The sequence below is a fragment of the Muntiacus reevesi genome, chromosome 4, assembly GCF_963930625.1.
Source record: "Muntiacus reevesi chromosome 4, mMunRee1.1, whole genome shotgun sequence".
NCBI classification, from domain to species: domain Eukaryota; kingdom Metazoa; phylum Chordata; class Mammalia; order Artiodactyla; family Cervidae; genus Muntiacus; species Muntiacus reevesi.
In genome coordinates, this window is record NC_089252.1 from 92,477,907 (window position 1) to 92,497,499 (window position 19,593).

At 41.6% G+C, this 19,593-nt stretch overlaps 1 protein-coding gene across 1 annotated transcript in view; it reads left to right on the forward strand.

The window, feature by feature from the left end:
• Window positions 1-5,300: 5,300 nt before the first annotated feature.
• SUCLG2 (succinate-CoA ligase GDP-forming subunit beta) overlaps window positions 5,301-19,593 on the forward strand; it is a 264,516-nt gene continuing 250,223 nt past the window's right edge. The window contains exon 1 of the mRNA XM_065933317.1: window positions 5,301-5,555. Coding sequence (XP_065789389.1) covers window positions 5,472-5,555 — 84 coding nt within the window. The 5' untranslated portion in view covers window positions 5,301-5,471. The remainder of the gene's footprint in view (window positions 5,556-19,593) is intronic.

Below are 19,593 nucleotides of genomic sequence, written 5' to 3' on the forward strand. Positions count from 1 at the left end.
TGCATTATTGAAGAGGGAAAAAAATAACTTCAGCACAATGGCACTTCTTTCTGTGCCATTGGCAAATAACAAAATCGAAGCATTGGTTAAAACGGCTGTCACGAACAGCAACAGAGATATTACCTATGTACATAATGAAAGGCCAAAGTTTCTTTGTCTGTGAATTCAAGAAATCTGTTATCCATTAAAGAAGAAATAACCAAACAAAATCCACAAACGCCCTTTGTTTCATCATCGTAATAGTGATTTTCATTCCTGACAGGGAGCAGCATGAACTCAAACATATTATTCATGGAAATTCTATTCAGTTCTACTGGTTATAACAAGTTTGTATTTGTCAAGTGGTTTTTATGCTTAAATGAAAAGGTAATGATAAACAACCACTGGGACTGCTGGATGCATGATCCCTGTGTGAGGGTTCCTGACGTGCCTCTTTGGCAAATCGGGGCCCCACCCCGCGAGTAATCACTGTGGATACGAAAATGAGCACATTATTTCACTGTTAACATGCACTGCTTAGATGAAAGAGAGGGTGTGTGGGCTTACTGATGTTTTTATTTGCCTTCCTGGAACAATTAACTCAATAAGAAAAAGTGTAGGCCATTTGTTCTAAATCCAAAGTTTGATCTATGAGTTTTGCAACTTAATATTTCTAGTGCATGCAAAGTTTATGAGAAGTGCTACATTGTTCAAATAAGATGCTGTCATACTTGGCCTTCATTTTCCTAAAGGGGAAACAGGCTCACAGAAGTAAATAGTTAACTAACAAACATGAAAAAGCATTTTAGTCAAGTAAAGAAAGCCTGGGCTAACACCCACTGGGAACTCCAGTGCTTGACAATGCACTTGTAATAGGGAAGAACTTCTGTATTTTATCAATATTCTGAGTTAGTTACTAAAGGGATGTTGTATATAAGCTTAAGTTATATATAATGACCAATAACTGGGAACACTGCCTCCCAAGTAATGAGCATCAAGCTAAAATACCTTTGTTCAGCTCAGGAAACATCCTGACCAGGTTCAACCGGTAAAATGACGGCAGGGAGGAAGAAATTAACAAATCCCCTCTGGAAGCTGACTAGAACCAGGGAATGCTTGACATTACTTCTTCCCCTTTTAGTAAAAAGAAGCCTGAATTCTAACTTGCACAAGATGATTCTTTGAGGCTTGAGTTCATCATACTGTCAGTTTGCTGGCTTTCCAAATAAAGTCACTATTCCTTGCCCCGATAGTTTGTCTCTCGATTTATTGGCCTGTTGTGTTTGTGTGGTGAGCAGTACAAGCTTGGACTCAGTAACACACTGGCAAAATACATACTATTATAACCCCTTTTTCACATATAAAGGATTGAAGCTTGAAATAACTGCCCCCAGGTCAGAACTTTTAAATCACAGAGACAAAAGCTGAACTCAGCTTGTCTAATGTCTACCTCTGTGCTTCAATCTGATACCAGACAGCACGGAATGCTTTTGGTAATGCTACTGCCTATGGCCACAGTTACTACTCAAGCAGTTCACAATTGCAAAATTGATCGAAAAAAGCATAGAATCACTGTTTATTCACCCTTAGCCAATGCTTCCATGCATCAAGGCTGACCTAGTCCCCTGGTAGAAGATAGGTCTTGCATCCACGTGTCAGCATTTAGTCATCACCTCCATCTACAATTCATAGGATTTTCCTTCTACACTAGGAACTCGAAGAAGGCAGGTTAAGCTGCCTCTTGATTCACTGGGAAAGTTGACTTGAGCATTTACCACTATGGTTTGATTTGTTTGCTGGGTTTTTTTGTTTGTTTTTGTTTCATTTTCTGAACCAAAGAACCCTTTGAGAAAATTATTTACAATGCAGATCTCAGACTCTATCCTAAATGATTCAGTAGGTCTAGAGTGGTGCCTAGGAATCTGTATTTTCAAAGCTCTAGAAATGTAGAGGTTCCCTGACTCCTATCTTCCACCCTCTTCCAGGAGGCAACCACTTTAGACTCTTTTAAAAGTTTCATCTGGCATGTACACACCTCTACCCTTGTCCAATGCTATCAACATAAGTTATAAAGTGTCAGGGGTCTTATAACCTATATCTCAGATTGGCTCTGGTGTTTCACATTAGATATCAAATAAATATTTATTAAGAACTTAGAGGAAGAAACGTAACGTCTTTTTTTATTTTTAGTTTTAAACATGAGGCTAGACTTTATTATTTAATGCATTAATAAAGAAGGACATTTACCACATTAACATTGTGTTTTTTAACATTTTGATAACTATTTTAAATGTAACTGGTTTCTTTTATCATTCCAGGCACTTTATTTTATATATTCAAAAGCATTATTCTGAAAAGGGGTCATGGGCTTTTCACCAGGCTGCCAAAGGTGTCCATGGGCCTTGGTTACACACACACACACACACACACACACACACACACACACACTGATCCTTGATCTTTGTTGAGAGTGGGGGCAGCCTTTCCCTGGAACCAGAGTCCCTGCCAGGTCCAGGCAGCCCAATGCTCTGAGCATGTTGAGGAAAGTAAACCACTCCTGACACATGACAAAGATACTGCTTTGAGACATGTAACATTTATTAAGACCCTACTATGTGCAAGGTCTTTATACACATCTTATTGAATACTTACTATCACTGTGTGATGCAGGTAGATCCTCAGGTCACAGATTCATAGAAGACAGATATGGGCTTGAACCCAATCCAGTTTCACAGAAAACCCGGTGCTCATCTCAGTAAAGCACAGTGTATAACTCTGGTGGAATTCTTGACCTCAAAGAGCTTCCTATTTGGGAAATAAAAAGGATAGAAGATAGGGAGAAGTCTTAGGAAGAACTCCAAAGTGTAAGTCATCCTACATGTGTTTATTTCAAACTTTCTCTAATCCTGGCCTAATGCTAAGCAATGGAGATACCATATGAAGGCCCTTATGCTCTATATTCCCCAAACTCTGGGCTGCAGAGATGGCAGAATGAGAGAATCTGGAATGAAGACACTGAAGAATTGCAGATGCAAGACTTGAGCTCCAAAGCTGATGACTAGCCTGTCTTCCAATTGAAATAGGAAAACTCATATGATGCTACCCAACCCAAATAGTCACTAGTAGATAATGAAGTAAAGATTGCCACATGTACTTGAATGGTAATCAGAAAGCTTCTGCCCACTTCACTTCCAAAAACTCTACCCCTATAGAAAAAAACTCCATCCTAATAGAATACTCCTCAAAGACTGTCTAAATAGGTTCACCTTCCTCTTTATAAAATGTACTCTTTTTTTCAAACCCTTTCAAGTCTCGGCTGGAAAGAAAGTGATAGTAGCCAACTCCCTTGCAGCATAGTACTGTCTGAATAAGCAGACTTTGATGAATTCTACAGGTGGTCTGCTTCCTTCTGTCAACATGTTCAAAGCTCTCACCAAGTTTAAACATTCAGTCTGCAAACATTAATAAGTCTTTTCTCCGTATTGACTAGATGGCAGAACCCAATACGAGTAATGAGGATGAAGTGGAAACTCAGATCGACCCATGTCAAGAGGAGGGTATGGTCAGATTCCCAGCTTTGGGGTCTGCTCCCAAGCTGTGACCCTGGGCAAGTTACATTTCTTTCATGCAGTTACCCCTCTGGAAAAATGAGAATAACAGCATCATCCTTTACAGGGTTCCTGTGAGGATTAAATGACCCATATTCAGAGGCAGCTGAACTAAGTACATGTAAAGGAATGAACATAGGTTTGACAGTGAAAAAAAGGGACCTGTGAGTTGATACTGATACAAGTGAAAACAAGAATAAAGAAAGAGGGATTTCCCTGACAAAATAGTGGTTGGGAATCTGCCTTCCAGTGGGGCAACTAAGCCCCAATCAGCAAGATCACGAGTTCTGGAGCCTACCCTCCACAAAGAAAAGATCTTGTATGCCGCAACGAAGATCTCAAGTGTGGCAACTAACATCCGACAGAGCCAAAAATTAATATTTCAAAAAAAGAATAAACAAACTTGGGGGACAGTAAAGCTCTTCTGAGTAGAACATAAACTATAGAAATGTAGAAAGGAATGGAATTAGACAATCATGATTTTTGCAACCACCACAGTAAAAACTGATTTAAGAAATAATCATCAATGGATATGAAATCTAGCCAGTAAAACTATGATTAAGAATGGGATATAAAGCTACTTATCTATATCTATTAAAAAAAGGGGGATTGAGGCAAAATGTAAACAAGTGCTATCAATAAATCTGGGTGAAGGATATTTAGGGGTTTTGGGATAATATTCTTGCAACTTTTCTGTAGATTAAAAAAAAAAAAAAAGGATAGCTCAGTTGGTAAAGAATCTGCCTGCAATGCAGGAGACCCCAGCTGGATTCCTGAGTCGGGAAGATCACCTGGAGAAGGAAAGGGCTACCCATCCCAATAGTCTGGCCTAGAGAATTCCATGGACAGAATAGTCCGCGGGGTCACAACAAGTGGAACACAACTGTGCGACTGTCACTTTCAAAGAAAACTAGCAGAAATAGCTGCTCAGTTCTGTTAAATTTGTACCTTTTCTCATGATCATAGGCTCAAGAATAAAGTAAGGTTAAAAATTCTAAAATGACACTTTATAGGGTTGGGAGAAGAAAGCATGAGTTTGAAACTCATTTTCAATCCTTATCAGATCTGTGATCCTCAATAAGCAAGGAAACCTCTTTGTGTCTCAGTTTTTTCCTTCTGCCAAATGGGGATTTTTTTCATTGGTGCCTACTGGAAAGCTTGCTATGAACACTAAATGAATCCTTATTTGTAAAGTGACTGCCACATATTAAGCATATTTGCTAGCTATTTTTATTCCACGGACAGTGCTTAGAGTCATGTAAACTCCAAGTAAACTCTTGGTCTTCCTCTGGCGACTACACGTTTAAAATCCTTCAATATCTTTGTCTAAATCTTCACAAAGAGACAAAGTCTCACTAAAGCGTAGAGGACCTCCACTGACCTCTTCAGACCTGCTTGCTTCTCCCTTACTCCCTCAAGGTTCACCTCAAACACCGCTTCCCTACAGAAGCGCCTGTAGCCCCAGGACCAGAGCAGAGGCCTATCCCTCACTTGGCATCCCATACGGGCCGCTCCTCAGAGCACTCCCTGGAACCGGCAACAGGCACTGGCCTCTCGCTCCAGTGCACTTTAAGTCCACGACCGCTGGGCTCGGGGTGGGTTTTCGCTCACATTGTGACCCGCGGTAGCGCGGAGAGGAGGCTCCAAATGCTGAAAGTGAATTTGGGGCCGAGGTGGCCGTCGTCGTGGGGGACGCAGGGCTTCGACAGGTGTTCCCTCAGGAGTGTGGCCGCGTCCCAGGGTCACCAGGCGCGCCCGGGCGGAGGGGGCGGGGCGGGCGGCACGCGGCGGCCGGCCCCGCCCCTTTCCCCTCCCTTCCTCTTCCAGCCCCCTCCCGCCCTGTCGGCACCCAGTCAGGATCCCCTCGCTGGTTTCCTGGATAAGATGGCGGCCCCCGTGGGAGCGCAGGCCCGGAAACTTCTGAGAGACTTGGCGCTCCGGCCCCCGCTCCTGGCGGCCAGGTCCCAGGTGAGCGGACCCCTTGGTGGGGGCCTCGAGCAGCCGTTGGTCCCCTTCCGTCCCCTTCTGTCCTCCTCTTCCTGGTCCCGGGTGCGCGGTCGCCGCGGCGCCACACCTGTGGAGAGGACGCGCGGTGCGGCGTTTGGGGCGCACGAGGGACCCCAGCACCCTCTCCTTCAGGTGTGGGGGGTGGGTCCTGGGCTGAGGGGTTAATGACAGCCGGGGCCACCTCAGAGTGAGAGCCACCCAACTCAGTTGTCGCTGACATGGATTCCCACAGCGCGGGGGAGGGCGCCGGGCCCAATACCAGGAGCTGCACAGTCAACTTTAGGAAAAGTTCCTGGAAACGGGGTTTGAAGTCCCGAGGTGTTATTGTGTTGCCAACACACACACAGACACACACACAGACACACACACACACAAAGACCCGAGGTGTTATTGTGTTGCCAACACACACACACACACACACACACACACACACACGGGGTTTGAAGTCTCACACACACACACACACACACGGTTTGAAGTCACACACACACACACACACACACACACACACACACAACCAAAACACAACCTAAAAGTTGAGAAATAAAATTTTTTTGAGGCATTTATTGAGGACTGTATCCTGAGGAAGTTTTTGGATAGCTCCGAGAAATTGTTGGAAAGAGGTAGGGGAGGAGCCAGGATTTATAGGAGTTTTTGCTGGAAGACAAAAACCAAACCTTGTGGAATCCTCAATTCCCCTCAGGGTGCACTGTATCGGGCCCCTGCAGTGGCTGCTGATTTGATGGTAGGCAACATTACCGCTTACTGAAATGGCAGGAAACATTTTTTTTCTTGTCCTCAGTTATCTGTTCTGAGGTAACTGCCAGTCCTCAGTTGCCAGTCCTGCTTTTGAACCCATTTAACAAATGTCCTTGTGATGAAGGTACCTAGAAACCCACCCCAGCCTTGCTGGTTTAGTAACTCATTTCCTAGAGTGAGCTGCCTGCGTTTGCAGACTGGCAGGGTTGGGTGTGGGTGTGGGGTGCTGAGTTGGTGAAATGAGGGGGTCAAGGAGAATGATGGGAAATGTCCTTCCTCAATTTAGTGAAAATTCAGTCCTGTCAATGGAACACATTTGAGTATTGCCCTTGTCCTCTTTCTCCTTGTTTCTAGAGAACAAAATCCTAGGAGGGCCAGTGATGGACACTGAATAGCTATTAGAGCTTGGCCTCTAGGAGATTTTACTTTCTGTAGGTGGCAAGAGCCATACATAGTAGCCAGAAGGCCTTTGGGGATTTATGAGTTGGTGATGACTCTTGGAGAAATGACTGAACTACTCAACTTTTTATTCTCCATTAGAAATATCTCTTCCCTTTTGAAGAAAACAATATGGGGCTTGGCCACAGCACAGCCTTGTCCTTGTCCTTGTCCCCATTTTTAATTGATGAGAGACAAATGATCATTCTTGCAGTTTTATCTAGGATGTGCATAGTATGTTGTTTTTTTTTTTAATTGAAAGGTAGCTACTGATGATTTTTTGAGTTACTCTAAACTTTGGTTAATTATGACATCTGAGTTTTTTTTTTTTTTTTTTCTTTTCTTTTCCTGACTTCTCATTTGTATGTTTTTGTTAATGCAAATTTAACAGGTGCTAATAACATTACTGTAATATCTTTAACAGGCACTTGACAGTATGGTAAGATAGCAAAGGGAATGGTGGCTTTTGTCTAATTAAAATAACTAATAACCGTTGTAATAGAGTAAGGGGAATATCTCCAGGTGATCAAGTTCCATTCATTAAATGTTAGGAAAAAACCAAGAGCTGTGGTGCTAACTCTGAGAGTAGCTTTGAATTGATGAGAAACATGAGGCCTAAGGCAGTGAAAATTCGAGGAAAAGAAGTAATTGTGTAGAAAAATTCAAGTGTTTAGCTGAAGTATGATAGGGCTTCTTGCCTTAGCAAGAAATGGGAGCCTGAATACAACATTTTAGAAAATCTGGGTGGGGGATACCCTTGGTTTGGCAAAAAGATTGGGTAAAAGAATCTTCTACCTCACTCTGTCTGAAAACTTTGATTTACGTATTTGTAGATGAAGTATTGTCCTGTGAACACACACTTAGGAGATGAGAATTCTTTTTTTTTTTTTTAAGTCAAGAATAGTACACAGTGTTCAAGAACTGGAAATGGGCATTAGCAAGTATCCGATCCAAAAAACTCATTTCACAGGTCGAAAAATGGAGCATTAAAGAAGTTCAAGGACTTGTTCAAGGTTATAAAGAGAGTTTGTGGCAGAGCTGGTTCCAGGTTAAAGGTTTTCTTTTCAGTTTCCATTATACCAGTTTCTGATATAAGTTTCTTAATGAAAATACATTATACCAGCATGTAAGTTAGTCTGCAGAGCACAAAGTAACCATGACCAATACTACTGATCCATTTTAATTTTCTTCTTTGTAAACATCTTAGAAAAAAATACATGTTATGTAAGAAGCCCTTTTCATATTATTGGGTGTTTCTTTGTATCTGCTCCACCTGTGTATGCATTTATGTTGTGTTTACTTACTCCCTTGCCCAGGGCAGACATTACACTTGAATAGGACCCTGTTTTTCCAGGAGACTTTAGAATCTTCCCAAAGTGACTCAGAAATCAGTTGCTATTCTTGGCTCATACCTACTTTGTGCCATGCCTTGTGCAAAACTTTTGTGTGTACAGAGATAAAAGACCCAGTTTCTCACATATGCATCAATATACGATACATGTTTTTCTGACTTACTGTACTCTGTATGACAGACTGTAGTGATGACCTAGATGGGTGGGATGGGTGGGGGTAGGGAAATCTAAGAGGAAGGGGATATATGTGTACTTAGAACTGATTCACTTTGTTGTATAGCAGAAACTAACATAACATTGTAAAGAATTACACTCTTAAAAAAAAAAGACCCAGTTTCTGCTGTGAGAAGTAACTTCAGCCACTCTCACAGAGTGCCGTAGAATGACATTATCTATCCCCTCCTCATAGTTAAATTTGCCACATATTTTTAGGGCTTCCCTTGTGGCTCAGCTGGTAAAGAATCTGCCTGCAATGTGGGAGACCTGGGTTTGATCTCTGGGGTGTGAAAATCCCCTGGAGAAGGGAAAGGCTACCCACTTCAGTATTCTGGCCTGGAGAATTCCATGGATATACAGTCCATGGGATGGCAAAGAGTCGGACACAACTGAGTGACTTTCACTTTCACTTTCCTGATGCTTAATGTCATTGACAAACTGGAGGTAGTAAAGGACAGGGAAGCCTGGTGAGCTCCAACCCTTGGGGTCACAAAGACTCGGACACAGCTGAGCAACTGAACAACAACAAATGTTGTTGACATTTTGTCTTCTCTGTTGTTGGGCCTCACATAGTTTGCACCACAGTTCTTGGTTTTTTTTTCTAACACTTAAATAATGACTTTTATTTGATGTTAGATCATCCTTAAAGGGCCACCCTTTTGCCATTTATTTTACATGTTTTTTTTCCTATTCATTTTCTACCTGGAAAAAGGCTGTTTGAAGTGCTGATATTTGGGGATGGTAAACAAGACAGGTAGAGATCTTGGCCACATGATACTGCATTTTAATAGGGGTGGGAAATGGCTAGACTGTACTTACATAAACAGTAATGAAGATGATTTCAGTCAGTGACAGATGCTATGAAGAAAGTAAAACAAGGTCTTGGGGTAGAAAATGAATAGTCTAGCCCAGATGGTGTGTCATAGATTAGTTTATCAAGGAAAACCAATTTGACAACTTGTTCTTTTTATTGTTTTGGTTTAATTTTTTTATTGCAATGTAACACATACACTAAAAATGTGCATATTATAAGTGAACAGTTTGAGTTTTCACAAACTGAGCGTGTCCAGGTGAGCAGAACGGTATCAAGAAATTAATCATGTACCTGCAACTCAGAGGACATCCTTGTGCGGTTATAGAACTACTACTGAGAAAAGAGTAACTGGTCTCCTGAGTTAAGTCACCACACATTGCTTTTGTTTTGTACTTTAAGTAAATGGAATTATATGCACTCATGTGATCAACATCATGAGATACTGGAGGTGGCATTTTCACGTTTGAACTGAGGCCTGAGTAATGAAAAGTAGCCAACCAGGTGACTTGACATTCTGGGGAAGAGAGGACAGCAAATGCAAAGGCCCTTAGGTATGGCCTGAACTCAACATATCCAGACCATTAAAGAGGTGGAATGTGATAGTACTAGTCATGGTGTGTAAGGTAGGCAGGGCCTGAATCAAATGGGGCCTTGCAGGGCCTGGTAAGGAGTTTTTAAAAACTTACAGTTCTTGCATGACTTACCCACAGTTTTTCAGCTAGTAAAAAATAGCTGAATCCCAGTCTGGCTGCCAAAGGCCAGGCATGTAGTTATAGTGCACTATTAAAAATAGCACGATAGAGCGAGGCACAGCCTTATTGGGCACTGAAATGAGCCCATTACGTTAGTCATGTCTTAGAAGAAGTCCTGATTGAGGGCACTGTGTTTAAATGTTTAATGGTAATCTAATCATGGTATTTAGCTTTTTAGTATGTTTACCCTCTCATAATGGTTGGGTGAAGTTCACAGAGCTGTTCTGTTGTAGGAGAAGCAGAGACATTGTGGGAAAGACTGTCCCTAAGACCCCTAGCTGTACGGTCCTTGGTATGTATTTCTCTATAAAGCCCACAGCTTCTGTCCAGGAACTCAGGGAGGAATGTGCCTTGTTGAGGGAAATGGAAACCATGCCCCTGCTGTTATATACCTTACAGTAGATGACTCCAGCTTGATTTTCCGCTCTTTCCAGAAGTGGGAAAAGAAAGAGAGATGCTTGACTTTTAGAAGTGAAGGCTGAAGCTTACGTGGACATTTTTAATCAGCTAAATATGGCTGTGGATGCTGTGTTGGAAGTTGTGACTGACCTTTATCTGCCTTCTTGCCTAGAAGAATAAATATCTGACTTTTTTATTTTTAAAAATGAAGTACAACTGCAGTGTCCTTAGAAAAGGAAATTCATGTCAAATTAGATGCTAAACTACTGATTTCTGTGTGGGGAAGATCTTTAAGTGATAGCTCATCCCAAGTTGGTTTTGTTTACTGAGAAGGAAGCATTTCTTTCATGGATGAGAGATGGAGTAAACAGACCCACAGTCATGAGAATCTTGCTGCCCTTGTATCCTGCCGCAATTCTATAGGCACAATGCCCAGAAACTCACTGACATATCTTGTATTTGGGGGAGGAAAAGCAGTTATAAATGCAACTTCAGATCATTTGTCTTTCAACTCGTTTTACTATTCACTCAATCTGGTATTGTCCTTTGCTAGCTACATCCATCATTCTCTGTTACTTGATGAAAACGTTTGCCTGAAGAATTTGATCGACTTCTATTCATTTGGGCAAATAATAAAATCAGTATGTGTGTGTGCTGGGTGTGCTCAGTAGGGTATGACTCATTTGCAACCCCTAGGACTGTAGCCTGCCAGGCTCCTCAGTCCATGGGCTTTTCCAGGTGAGAAAACTAGAGAGAATTGCCATTTCCTCCTCTAGGGCATCTTCCCAACCCAGGCATCGAACCCACGTCTCTTGCATCTCCTGAATTGGCAGGCGGATTCTTTACTGCTGCAACACCTGGGAAGCAGTGCAGAAAGTCAGTATATTGATGAAATTTTGGGAAATAACATTAGAATTAGTCTGTTAAAGAGGATATAGGAGAAGGCATGCCAGGTGGAGTGGATTATGGGCCAAGGCAGAGGAGAGAGAGATGGGGAGATTAGAGGAGTCATTGCAGAAGACTTGAAAGGCTGGTGGAGATCTTTTAGGCAAATGAGGAAGGAAAGAAGGGCTGTAGAAAGGCCAGACTTTGCCATGATATTCAACTACATAACTGAACATCAAGCACATATTGTTCACTTAGTGAATATTTTCTGTATGCTTAGTCTTTGCCCAATGCTGTTTGTTGTAAGCTCCCTGAAGGTAGAGACGATTTATAGGAAAGACTATCTTCCCCATAAATCTAGTGCTTTAGAGAATGTCCCATGAGTGAGGGAGTGCAGGAAGAGGACATATCGCCCTGCCCTCAGGAGGCACATAATCTAGTGGCAAAACTGGTGTGTAAACCGGCAATCATACTGCAGCATTGTGAGGCCAGTAGAGTTATGTTTTTAGTCCTCTAAGGCACTGTTAGAGGCACTTGCTTTTTCCTCTTCCTGAAACGCTGTTCCCTCTGATCTCAGACCTTGTTCTCCTCTCTCATCATTCAGCTTGTCATTCAACTTTCTGATTCTAACCAGTCTTCCAACAGGGCTTGCGCTATATAAGATATTATCTGACTAACCCTCTCCCCTGAGACTGTATTCTGCTTCTCACCTGCTTTTTAACTCTTTGTGCTGTGCTTTGTCGCTCAGTTGTGTCCGACTCTTTGCGAGCCCATGGACTGTCACCTGCCAAGCTACTCTGTCCATGGGCATTCTCCAGGCAAGAATATTGGATTGAGTTGCCATGCCCTCCTCCAGAGGATCTTCCCAACCCAGGGATCGAATCCAGGTCTCCCACATTGCAGGTGGATTCTTTACCACTTTATTTGGTAGTTTACTACGTGTTTTTATTTGTTTGTTTTATTATCTGTCTTTCTTCCTTTCCCACGAATGTAAGACTGTAAAGTCTGTGAGGGTAAAGACTGTTCTTATGCACTCCTATTTACCAATCTGCCTGACCAGGTATCCAGTAAGCTTTTGTGGTTTAGATGAATTCATGGAGTGCAGAGAACAAGAGACAGGTAAGTAACAGAGAAGTTGAGGATTGATGCCCACATGACTCAGTGGGTAAAGAATCCACCTGCAGTGTAGGAGGTGTAGGAGACATCAGTTTGATCCCTGGGTTTGGAAGATCACCTGGAGGAGGGCATGGCATCCCAGTCTAGTATTCTTGCTTGGAGAATTCCATGGACAGAGGAGCTTGGCGGGCTACAGTCCATGGGGCTGCAAAAGAGTTGGACATGACTGAAGTGACTGAGCTTGCACACACGCACAGAATTTAGGCAAGTGAGAAAGGAAAAGTCTAGTGGTGAAAGGGCTTTCATAATAATAGTGCTGTGCATTCATATGTGACAGACTCTGTGCAAAGTGACTTCTGTGCATGATTTCCTTAAACCATGCTACTGCAGGCAGATTGTACTGTCTTCATATCACATGTAACAGAGTAGAGGCATAGACCAGTCATGTAATAACCTGCTTAAAATCACAGGGCCTGGGAGTCACCTGCCTCATGATGATACCTGTTAAAACAGTAAGTTATGTTGCCAGATGGTCCTGTTTGACCTGAACTGTTTAATTATGCTGATTGCTTACCTTTCCACATCTTTTTGTCCCTAAGGGATGGATACCTTGGTGTTTGAGCTTATGCTAATTTATTGTTGTTCAGTCACTAAGTTGTATCCGACTCTTTGTGACCCCATGGACTGTGTAGCACACCAGGCTTCCCTGTCCTTCACCATTTCCCGGAGTTTGCTCAAAGTCACGTCCACTGAGTTGGTGATGCCATCCAACCATCTCATCCTCTTTTGGCCCCTTCTGTTCCTTCCTCAATCTTTCCCAGTGTCAGAATCTTTTCTAGTGAACTGGCTCTTCGCGTCAGGTAGCCAAAGTATTGGATATTCACCTTTAGCATCAGTCCTTCCAATGGATATTCAGGGTTGATTTCCTTTAGGATTGACTGGTTTGATCTCCTTGCTGTCCAAGGGACTCTCAAGAATCTTCTCCAGTATCACAATTTGAAAGCGTCAATTCTTCAGCACTCAGCCTTCATTATGGTCCAAGTCTCACATTTGTACATGACTACTAGGAAAATCAAAGCTTTGGCTAGATGTACATTTGCTGGCAAAGCGATGTGTCTGCTTTTTAATATGCTGCCTAGGTTGGTCATAGCTTTTCCTTCCAAGGAGCAAGTGTTTTTTAATTTTATGGTTGCAGTCACTGTCTACAGTGATTCTGGAGCCCAAGAAAATAAAGTCTGTCACTGTTTCCTCCTTTTCCCTTTCTATTTGCCATGAAATGATGGGACAAGAGGCCATGATCTTACTTTTTTAGATGTTGAGTTTTAAGTCAGCCTTTTTGCTTTCCTCTTTGACCCTGATCAAGAGGCTCTTTAACGTAGATGGACTAATCAACTTTTCATGATTGTTTTCTCATCTGGCTCTTTTGTTGTTCTTTAATCGCCCAGGCATGTCTGACTCTTCGCGACCCCATGGACTACAGCATGCCAGGCTTCCCTGTGCTTCACCATCTCCCAGAGCTTGCTCAAACTCATATCCATTGAGTGGGTGATATCATCCATCTGATTCTTATCAGGCTTTTATCTGACACCCTCCTTCCTAGGCTCCAGGGTCTGAGAAGCAGAAGAAAAGGGTATGATTTCTGTATTAAAACAGGACTAAATTCAAATTCTAGGTCTGCCAAATTCTAGCTCTACAAATTACTGAACTTGACTCACCCTCAATTTCTTGTTCTCTAAAAGGAAATACTTGTTACAGATGGTTACAAAGATTGAGTGAGATGATATGCATGACATCTGACGTTCTCGTTAGATAGTAGGCTAGAGTCATTATTTTTCTTGCAGTGAATTTTTGAAACTAAATTTAGTTGCTTTATAAATTTAGGCTTTATTAGGTCAGAATAGTTTTCCTTTCCCAGATTTGGTAACCATTTATCATTTGCTGCCATATCAGGGTTAGGTTCTGCGTTGGCATTTCCAAATGTTTTATTTCACTTAATCCTGTAGCAACCACTTGAAACAGGTGATTATTCTCAGTTTACATCTGGGGATCTCGAGGCTCAGAGAGTTGAAGGCCTGTCTCCTGGGCCCCAGTTCTCATTGCAAAGATGGGGTGAAGGTCTGGTGAGGCTTAAGGTGGCAGTAGGGAAGGTCACACGGGGAGCTCAGTTGCACCATCCTAGATGTTGCTTCATTCCAGAAATGTTTGCACATCTAAGTGTTGACTTAGTAGCTATGGTTTCTGGACCTCATGTGCGTCAAAGGTTTGAGGTGGGCGGACACCCAAACACTAGATTATAGTGCTTAAAATGTACCCAAGGGCAACTGGCACATACCCTTCACTGTCTGCCCAGCACACAGCACTGCCTTTAATGTTTCAGGAATACTGAACAAATTGTGAAACTGGCTTTAGAGAGTGAGTTTTGGGGAATGGTGATAGAGGATGGAGTTTTCTAGTATTCTGAGTTCAGACTTTGATCAAACGTGCTGATTATGTTGCCAGCTTTAGTCCCTTTCTAGAAATGAGCCAATAATACAGCACGTGAATACCAGTCACAGAAGAATAAATTTCTAACATGTACCTCTAAAATTTATTTTCATTTTAAAATGAAGGAGTTTGATAAAATGTTTGAGTTGATATTTGAGACATGGCAAAGCTTAAGGAATAGGTTTGTGTAAGTTTGGGCATAAGAATTGGGGTGGAATGAGAGTCTGATATCTCTTTTTCTACCCTCACTTCTCCATGAGCTTATCCCATTTCCATTTCTAGATTGTGTTTGATCCAGGGTTGTGACTCAAGGATCCTGAGGAGTTGGATAAGGTGGCTTGTGAAGTTAGAGGTCAGGGAGCAGTGAGAGATGAGGTTGGAGACATAAGCAGGAAAATTTTGCTAATCCTGTGAGTTTGGTAATGCAGTTAAAATTAGTTCTTGAGGACAAGGGGAGCCATTGAGGTGTTTTAGACAGTGGGGTGGCAGGGGCCACTTTATGCTTTAGAGTATTCCTTCTGTGGAGAGGGTTGGAGGGATGTAAGTATGGAAATCATTCAGGAGATTGTTGTACTGTTTGAGTGCTGGTAGTAATTATGCCCAGGATAATAGACACAGACCAGGACTGGACTCACGCTGCGTGGGTTTAAGTCTTGCCCTCAACACTGGTTATCTTTGTGATGTGTGAAAATTACTTACATAATTTATTACAATTCATTTTTTTTTCTTTTTCACATTTCAGCATCTCTGAAAACTGGATGTGTTTGTAGACTTGTGTCACAGATTGAGGGACAGTTTTTTGTTTTTCCCTTGAGTGGTGAAAGTGAAAGAAGATGAGGGTTTTAGATCAAAATCAGGGTGACCACATAATTTATTGTCAAATCAGGATACTTTTCAGAGTGAATGTGAGCACTGTGAATAATTATACCAACACATATAAGAGAAACCCAAGCTGTGACCGGAAAACTGATATATGGTCCTTCTAACTACAATGGACTGAATGTTGGCAGTCAGGATAGAAGAGAAAGATTGGCATTATTAAGGAAAGAGGCCGAACAAGATTCATGTTTTCCCTGCTGGGTCTCCATTGCTGGCTTCTCTCCATTGCTGTGTACCAAAAAGGTGATAAAAGGCTGTTTACCGTCCCTTAGCAGAGAAGGTGTGAGTTGCTGTAGTTATAAAAGCTCCTTGCTTATCTCTGTCATGGAACCATGTGCTCTGTCCTTATGCTCAGGAGTTCTCGGGACATGTTGTTACGGCCTACAGAACAAGAACAGGTGAATAAAAGAAGAGAAATATAAAGATCCTTAAATTTGCCAGGCTTGCAAAGTGCAGGTTTCTAAACTTGAGCACAGTGAAGAGCTTTCCCAAGCCCCAAGCCTACCTTATCCAGTATTCACAGTATTCTGGGCCCTGTGGAATCATGCCGTCTGGCTTAGTTATTTCCTTTTGTGCTCTCACTCTTGTATGGATGATGCAGTTGATTGTTATGTCTTCCTTGGTTGAAAGATGTCTTTGGACTTATCTCGAGGGGGTAAAAAAAGAGAAAGGTTTATTGAAAGGGACACATAACAGAACTCAAGATTAATCTTCCTTGATGTTGGCTCCTCCGTGCATCTTCGTTTGTGTTAACTGGTTGCTACTAGGGGTACCATTTCTCTATAACTTCCACCTGCCTATAACTTGGTCCATTCTTTGGTCCACTCCAGCTTCCTAACCCTACCACATCATCCATCTCTGTCTCCCAGAATGTTACAGTTTTAATAATAAGAACATCTTATTGATCTAGCTCATCATTTTGCTCTAATGTTCAAGTCACTGGCCAGCTGCAAGACCTGATGCTTCTTTGTAAAGTACACATCTCCACCCTTCCATTTGTGGTTGAGATAGGGAGGTCTTGGAGAGGAGCAGCATCATAGCCCCTTGAATAGGAGGTCTCTGGGTGCAGTGTTGGTGGGGTGGCCTGATCTATTTAGAGTTCCTTTATGAACTGCTACTAACTTGTCCATCTTTTTCTCCAAGTTCACATGTTCACTTGTGCTTTGTTTCCTTTTTTGCATTCTCAAATTTCTGAAGATTATCTCACTTTTCAGTTGGCTGGTCTTAGGCTAATTTATCAGAGTTTAAGGTGAGGTTGGGACAGTTGGATAGCATCACCGACTCAAAAGATGTGAATTGAAGCAAACTCTGGGAGATGGTGAAGGACAGGGAAGCCTGGCATGTTGCAGTCCATGGAGTCACAAAGAATCAGACACGACTTAGCAACTGAACAACAAGGTGATGTAGTGGGCTTTGCTTTAGATCATTTTCTTATGATCACAATGAAAATAATTCTTTGGAAAAAATTATTAAGTGGGAAAAGGGTTATCATGGCAATCATCCAAATAGTCAAGTGAGTGTTTTCAAGACAAATGTAGAAAACAGGCTTTATGTGGCCCTGGAATACTTCTCAGCTTTGTTTGGAGCAATAATCTGAGTTGAAGTAACCCAACTTCTCTTGGGTTCATCTCCACTTTACACTTCCCTAAGAGGATTTGTTTGGGTTCTTTTGCCATCACTCAATAAAAACCTGCCATATTGGGCAGGACTTCCTTGAAGCTATCTGCAGAGGGTGCTGGCTCCTACATTAACCCCTGGTGCCCTCACGTGACACTCAGGGCACAGGATTTATTTCATTTAAACCATGAGTAGGAAAACTATGTTTTATCCTTGAAACTGGGGTACTTTTGATAGTTAAAGGGAGCACTGTTAATAATTTTGCCAGGATAATAGGCTTCCCAGGTAGCCCAAACAGTACAAAATCTGCTTGCTATGCAGGAGACCCGGGTATGATCCCTGGGTCAGGAAGATGAACTGGAGAAGGGAATGGCTATCCATTCTATTATTCTTGCCTGGAGAATTCCATGAACCGAGGAGCCTGATGGGCTACAGTCCATAGAGTAGCAAAGAATCAGGACAAAACTAAGCAACTTTTACTTACTTAATGGGCATAATTTGGAGACAGAAATGGCAACCCACTCCAGTATTCTTGCCTGGGAAATCACATGGACAGTGGAACCTCGTTGGTCGTAGTCCATGGGGTCCCAAAAGAGTCAGACACAACTTAGTGACTAAATGACCACAACAGACATAAATCAGGACTGGAACCAGGCTGTCTGTATTCAGTCTCACTTGTGATCTTAGTAGATTTGTGATCTTGTGAAAATTACATATTTTCTTATAAGATACTTTATGTTTTTCACATTTCAGCATCTCTGAAATATAGATGTGTTTTATCCTTGTGTCATAGATTGATTGGCAGGTTTTTCCTAGTGGTGCATTAAAGTGGTGCAAAAAAGTTGCTCATTCTTGAAACTTGATGAAATTTCTCTGTTTTTGATTTTCTCATCTATAAAATGTAGACAGTTACAGTATTCACCTCCCAAAGTTATACTGAGGATTAACTGAGGCCCTGTATACCCTCTTAGCACCATGCCATAGATGATCAATAAATTTTAGTTATTGGTTTTTGTATTATTACCACTGACTTTAATAAATTACATTTAAATCATAGTTACTTAAATCCTATTATATAATGTGATTAAATTTCATTTAACTTAAATGTGTTCATTAAATATGTTATCTAAATAAATATATTAAATAAGCTATCAATTAAAATGTGATTAAAGCAAATTGATGATGGTCAGTTAAAATCACTGCAGATGGTGACTGCAGCCATGAAATTAAAAGACACTTGCTCCTTGGAAGAAAAGTTACGACCAACCTAGACAACATATTAAAAAGCAGAGGCGTTGCTTTGCCAATAAAGGTCCATCTAATCAAAGCTGTGGTTTTTCCAGTAGTCATGTATGGATGTGAGAGTTGGACTGTACAGAAAGCTGAGCACCGAAGAATTAATGGTTTTGAACTGTGGTGTTCAAAACCCTTGGACTGCGAGGAGATCCAACCACTCCATCCTAAAGGAAATCAGTCCTGAATATTCGTTGGAAGGACTGATACTGAAACTCCAATACTTTGGCCACCTGATGGGAAGAACTGACTCATTTGAAAAGACCCTGATGCTTAGGAGCCTGCCAGGCTCTTCTGTCTGTGGGATTTCCCAGGCAAGAATACTGGCGTTGGTTGCCATTTCCTCCCCCAGGGGATCTTCCCAAATGATAAATCGAACCTGTATCTCTTACATCTCCTGGATTGGCAGGCAGGCTGTTTACCACTAGTGTCACCTGGGAAGCTCCTGTTTTCCATAGGGGCTGTACCATTTTACCTTCCCACCAACAGTGTGGGAGAGTTTCCTTCTCTACATACCCTTTTCAGCATTTATTCTTTATGGATTTTTTGATGATAGACATTCTCGAGCCATTTATAATCAGAAAATGTTACAGGTTTCAGCTTATATATGGAGATCTCATTACATTTTTATAAGGAAACGATCTTTATTTTTTGTTTGATGTTACCATCTATTCTAGTGTTCTCCTAATTGCTGTCCAGATGACCACCTGGACTTTGAGGGATATATTTGGGTTAACATAACTTTGAAATGAAGGGCAGGAAAACCATGTTTAATATGCAATCATATAGCAGCCTTAGGGCTTACTTACATAGGTCTTTAATAAGTAATATAAAGAAAGCTGAGAGTTATTATTTTTGATTAAGTGTATAAACTATTAATGGTGAGTGTTTGTTAAGATTCAGAACTTTTTTAAAGTGATGTATCATTAAAGTTGAAAACCAACAATACAGAGAGAGAAAAGACTTCAGTTTTTAACCTTTTTATAATTAGTATG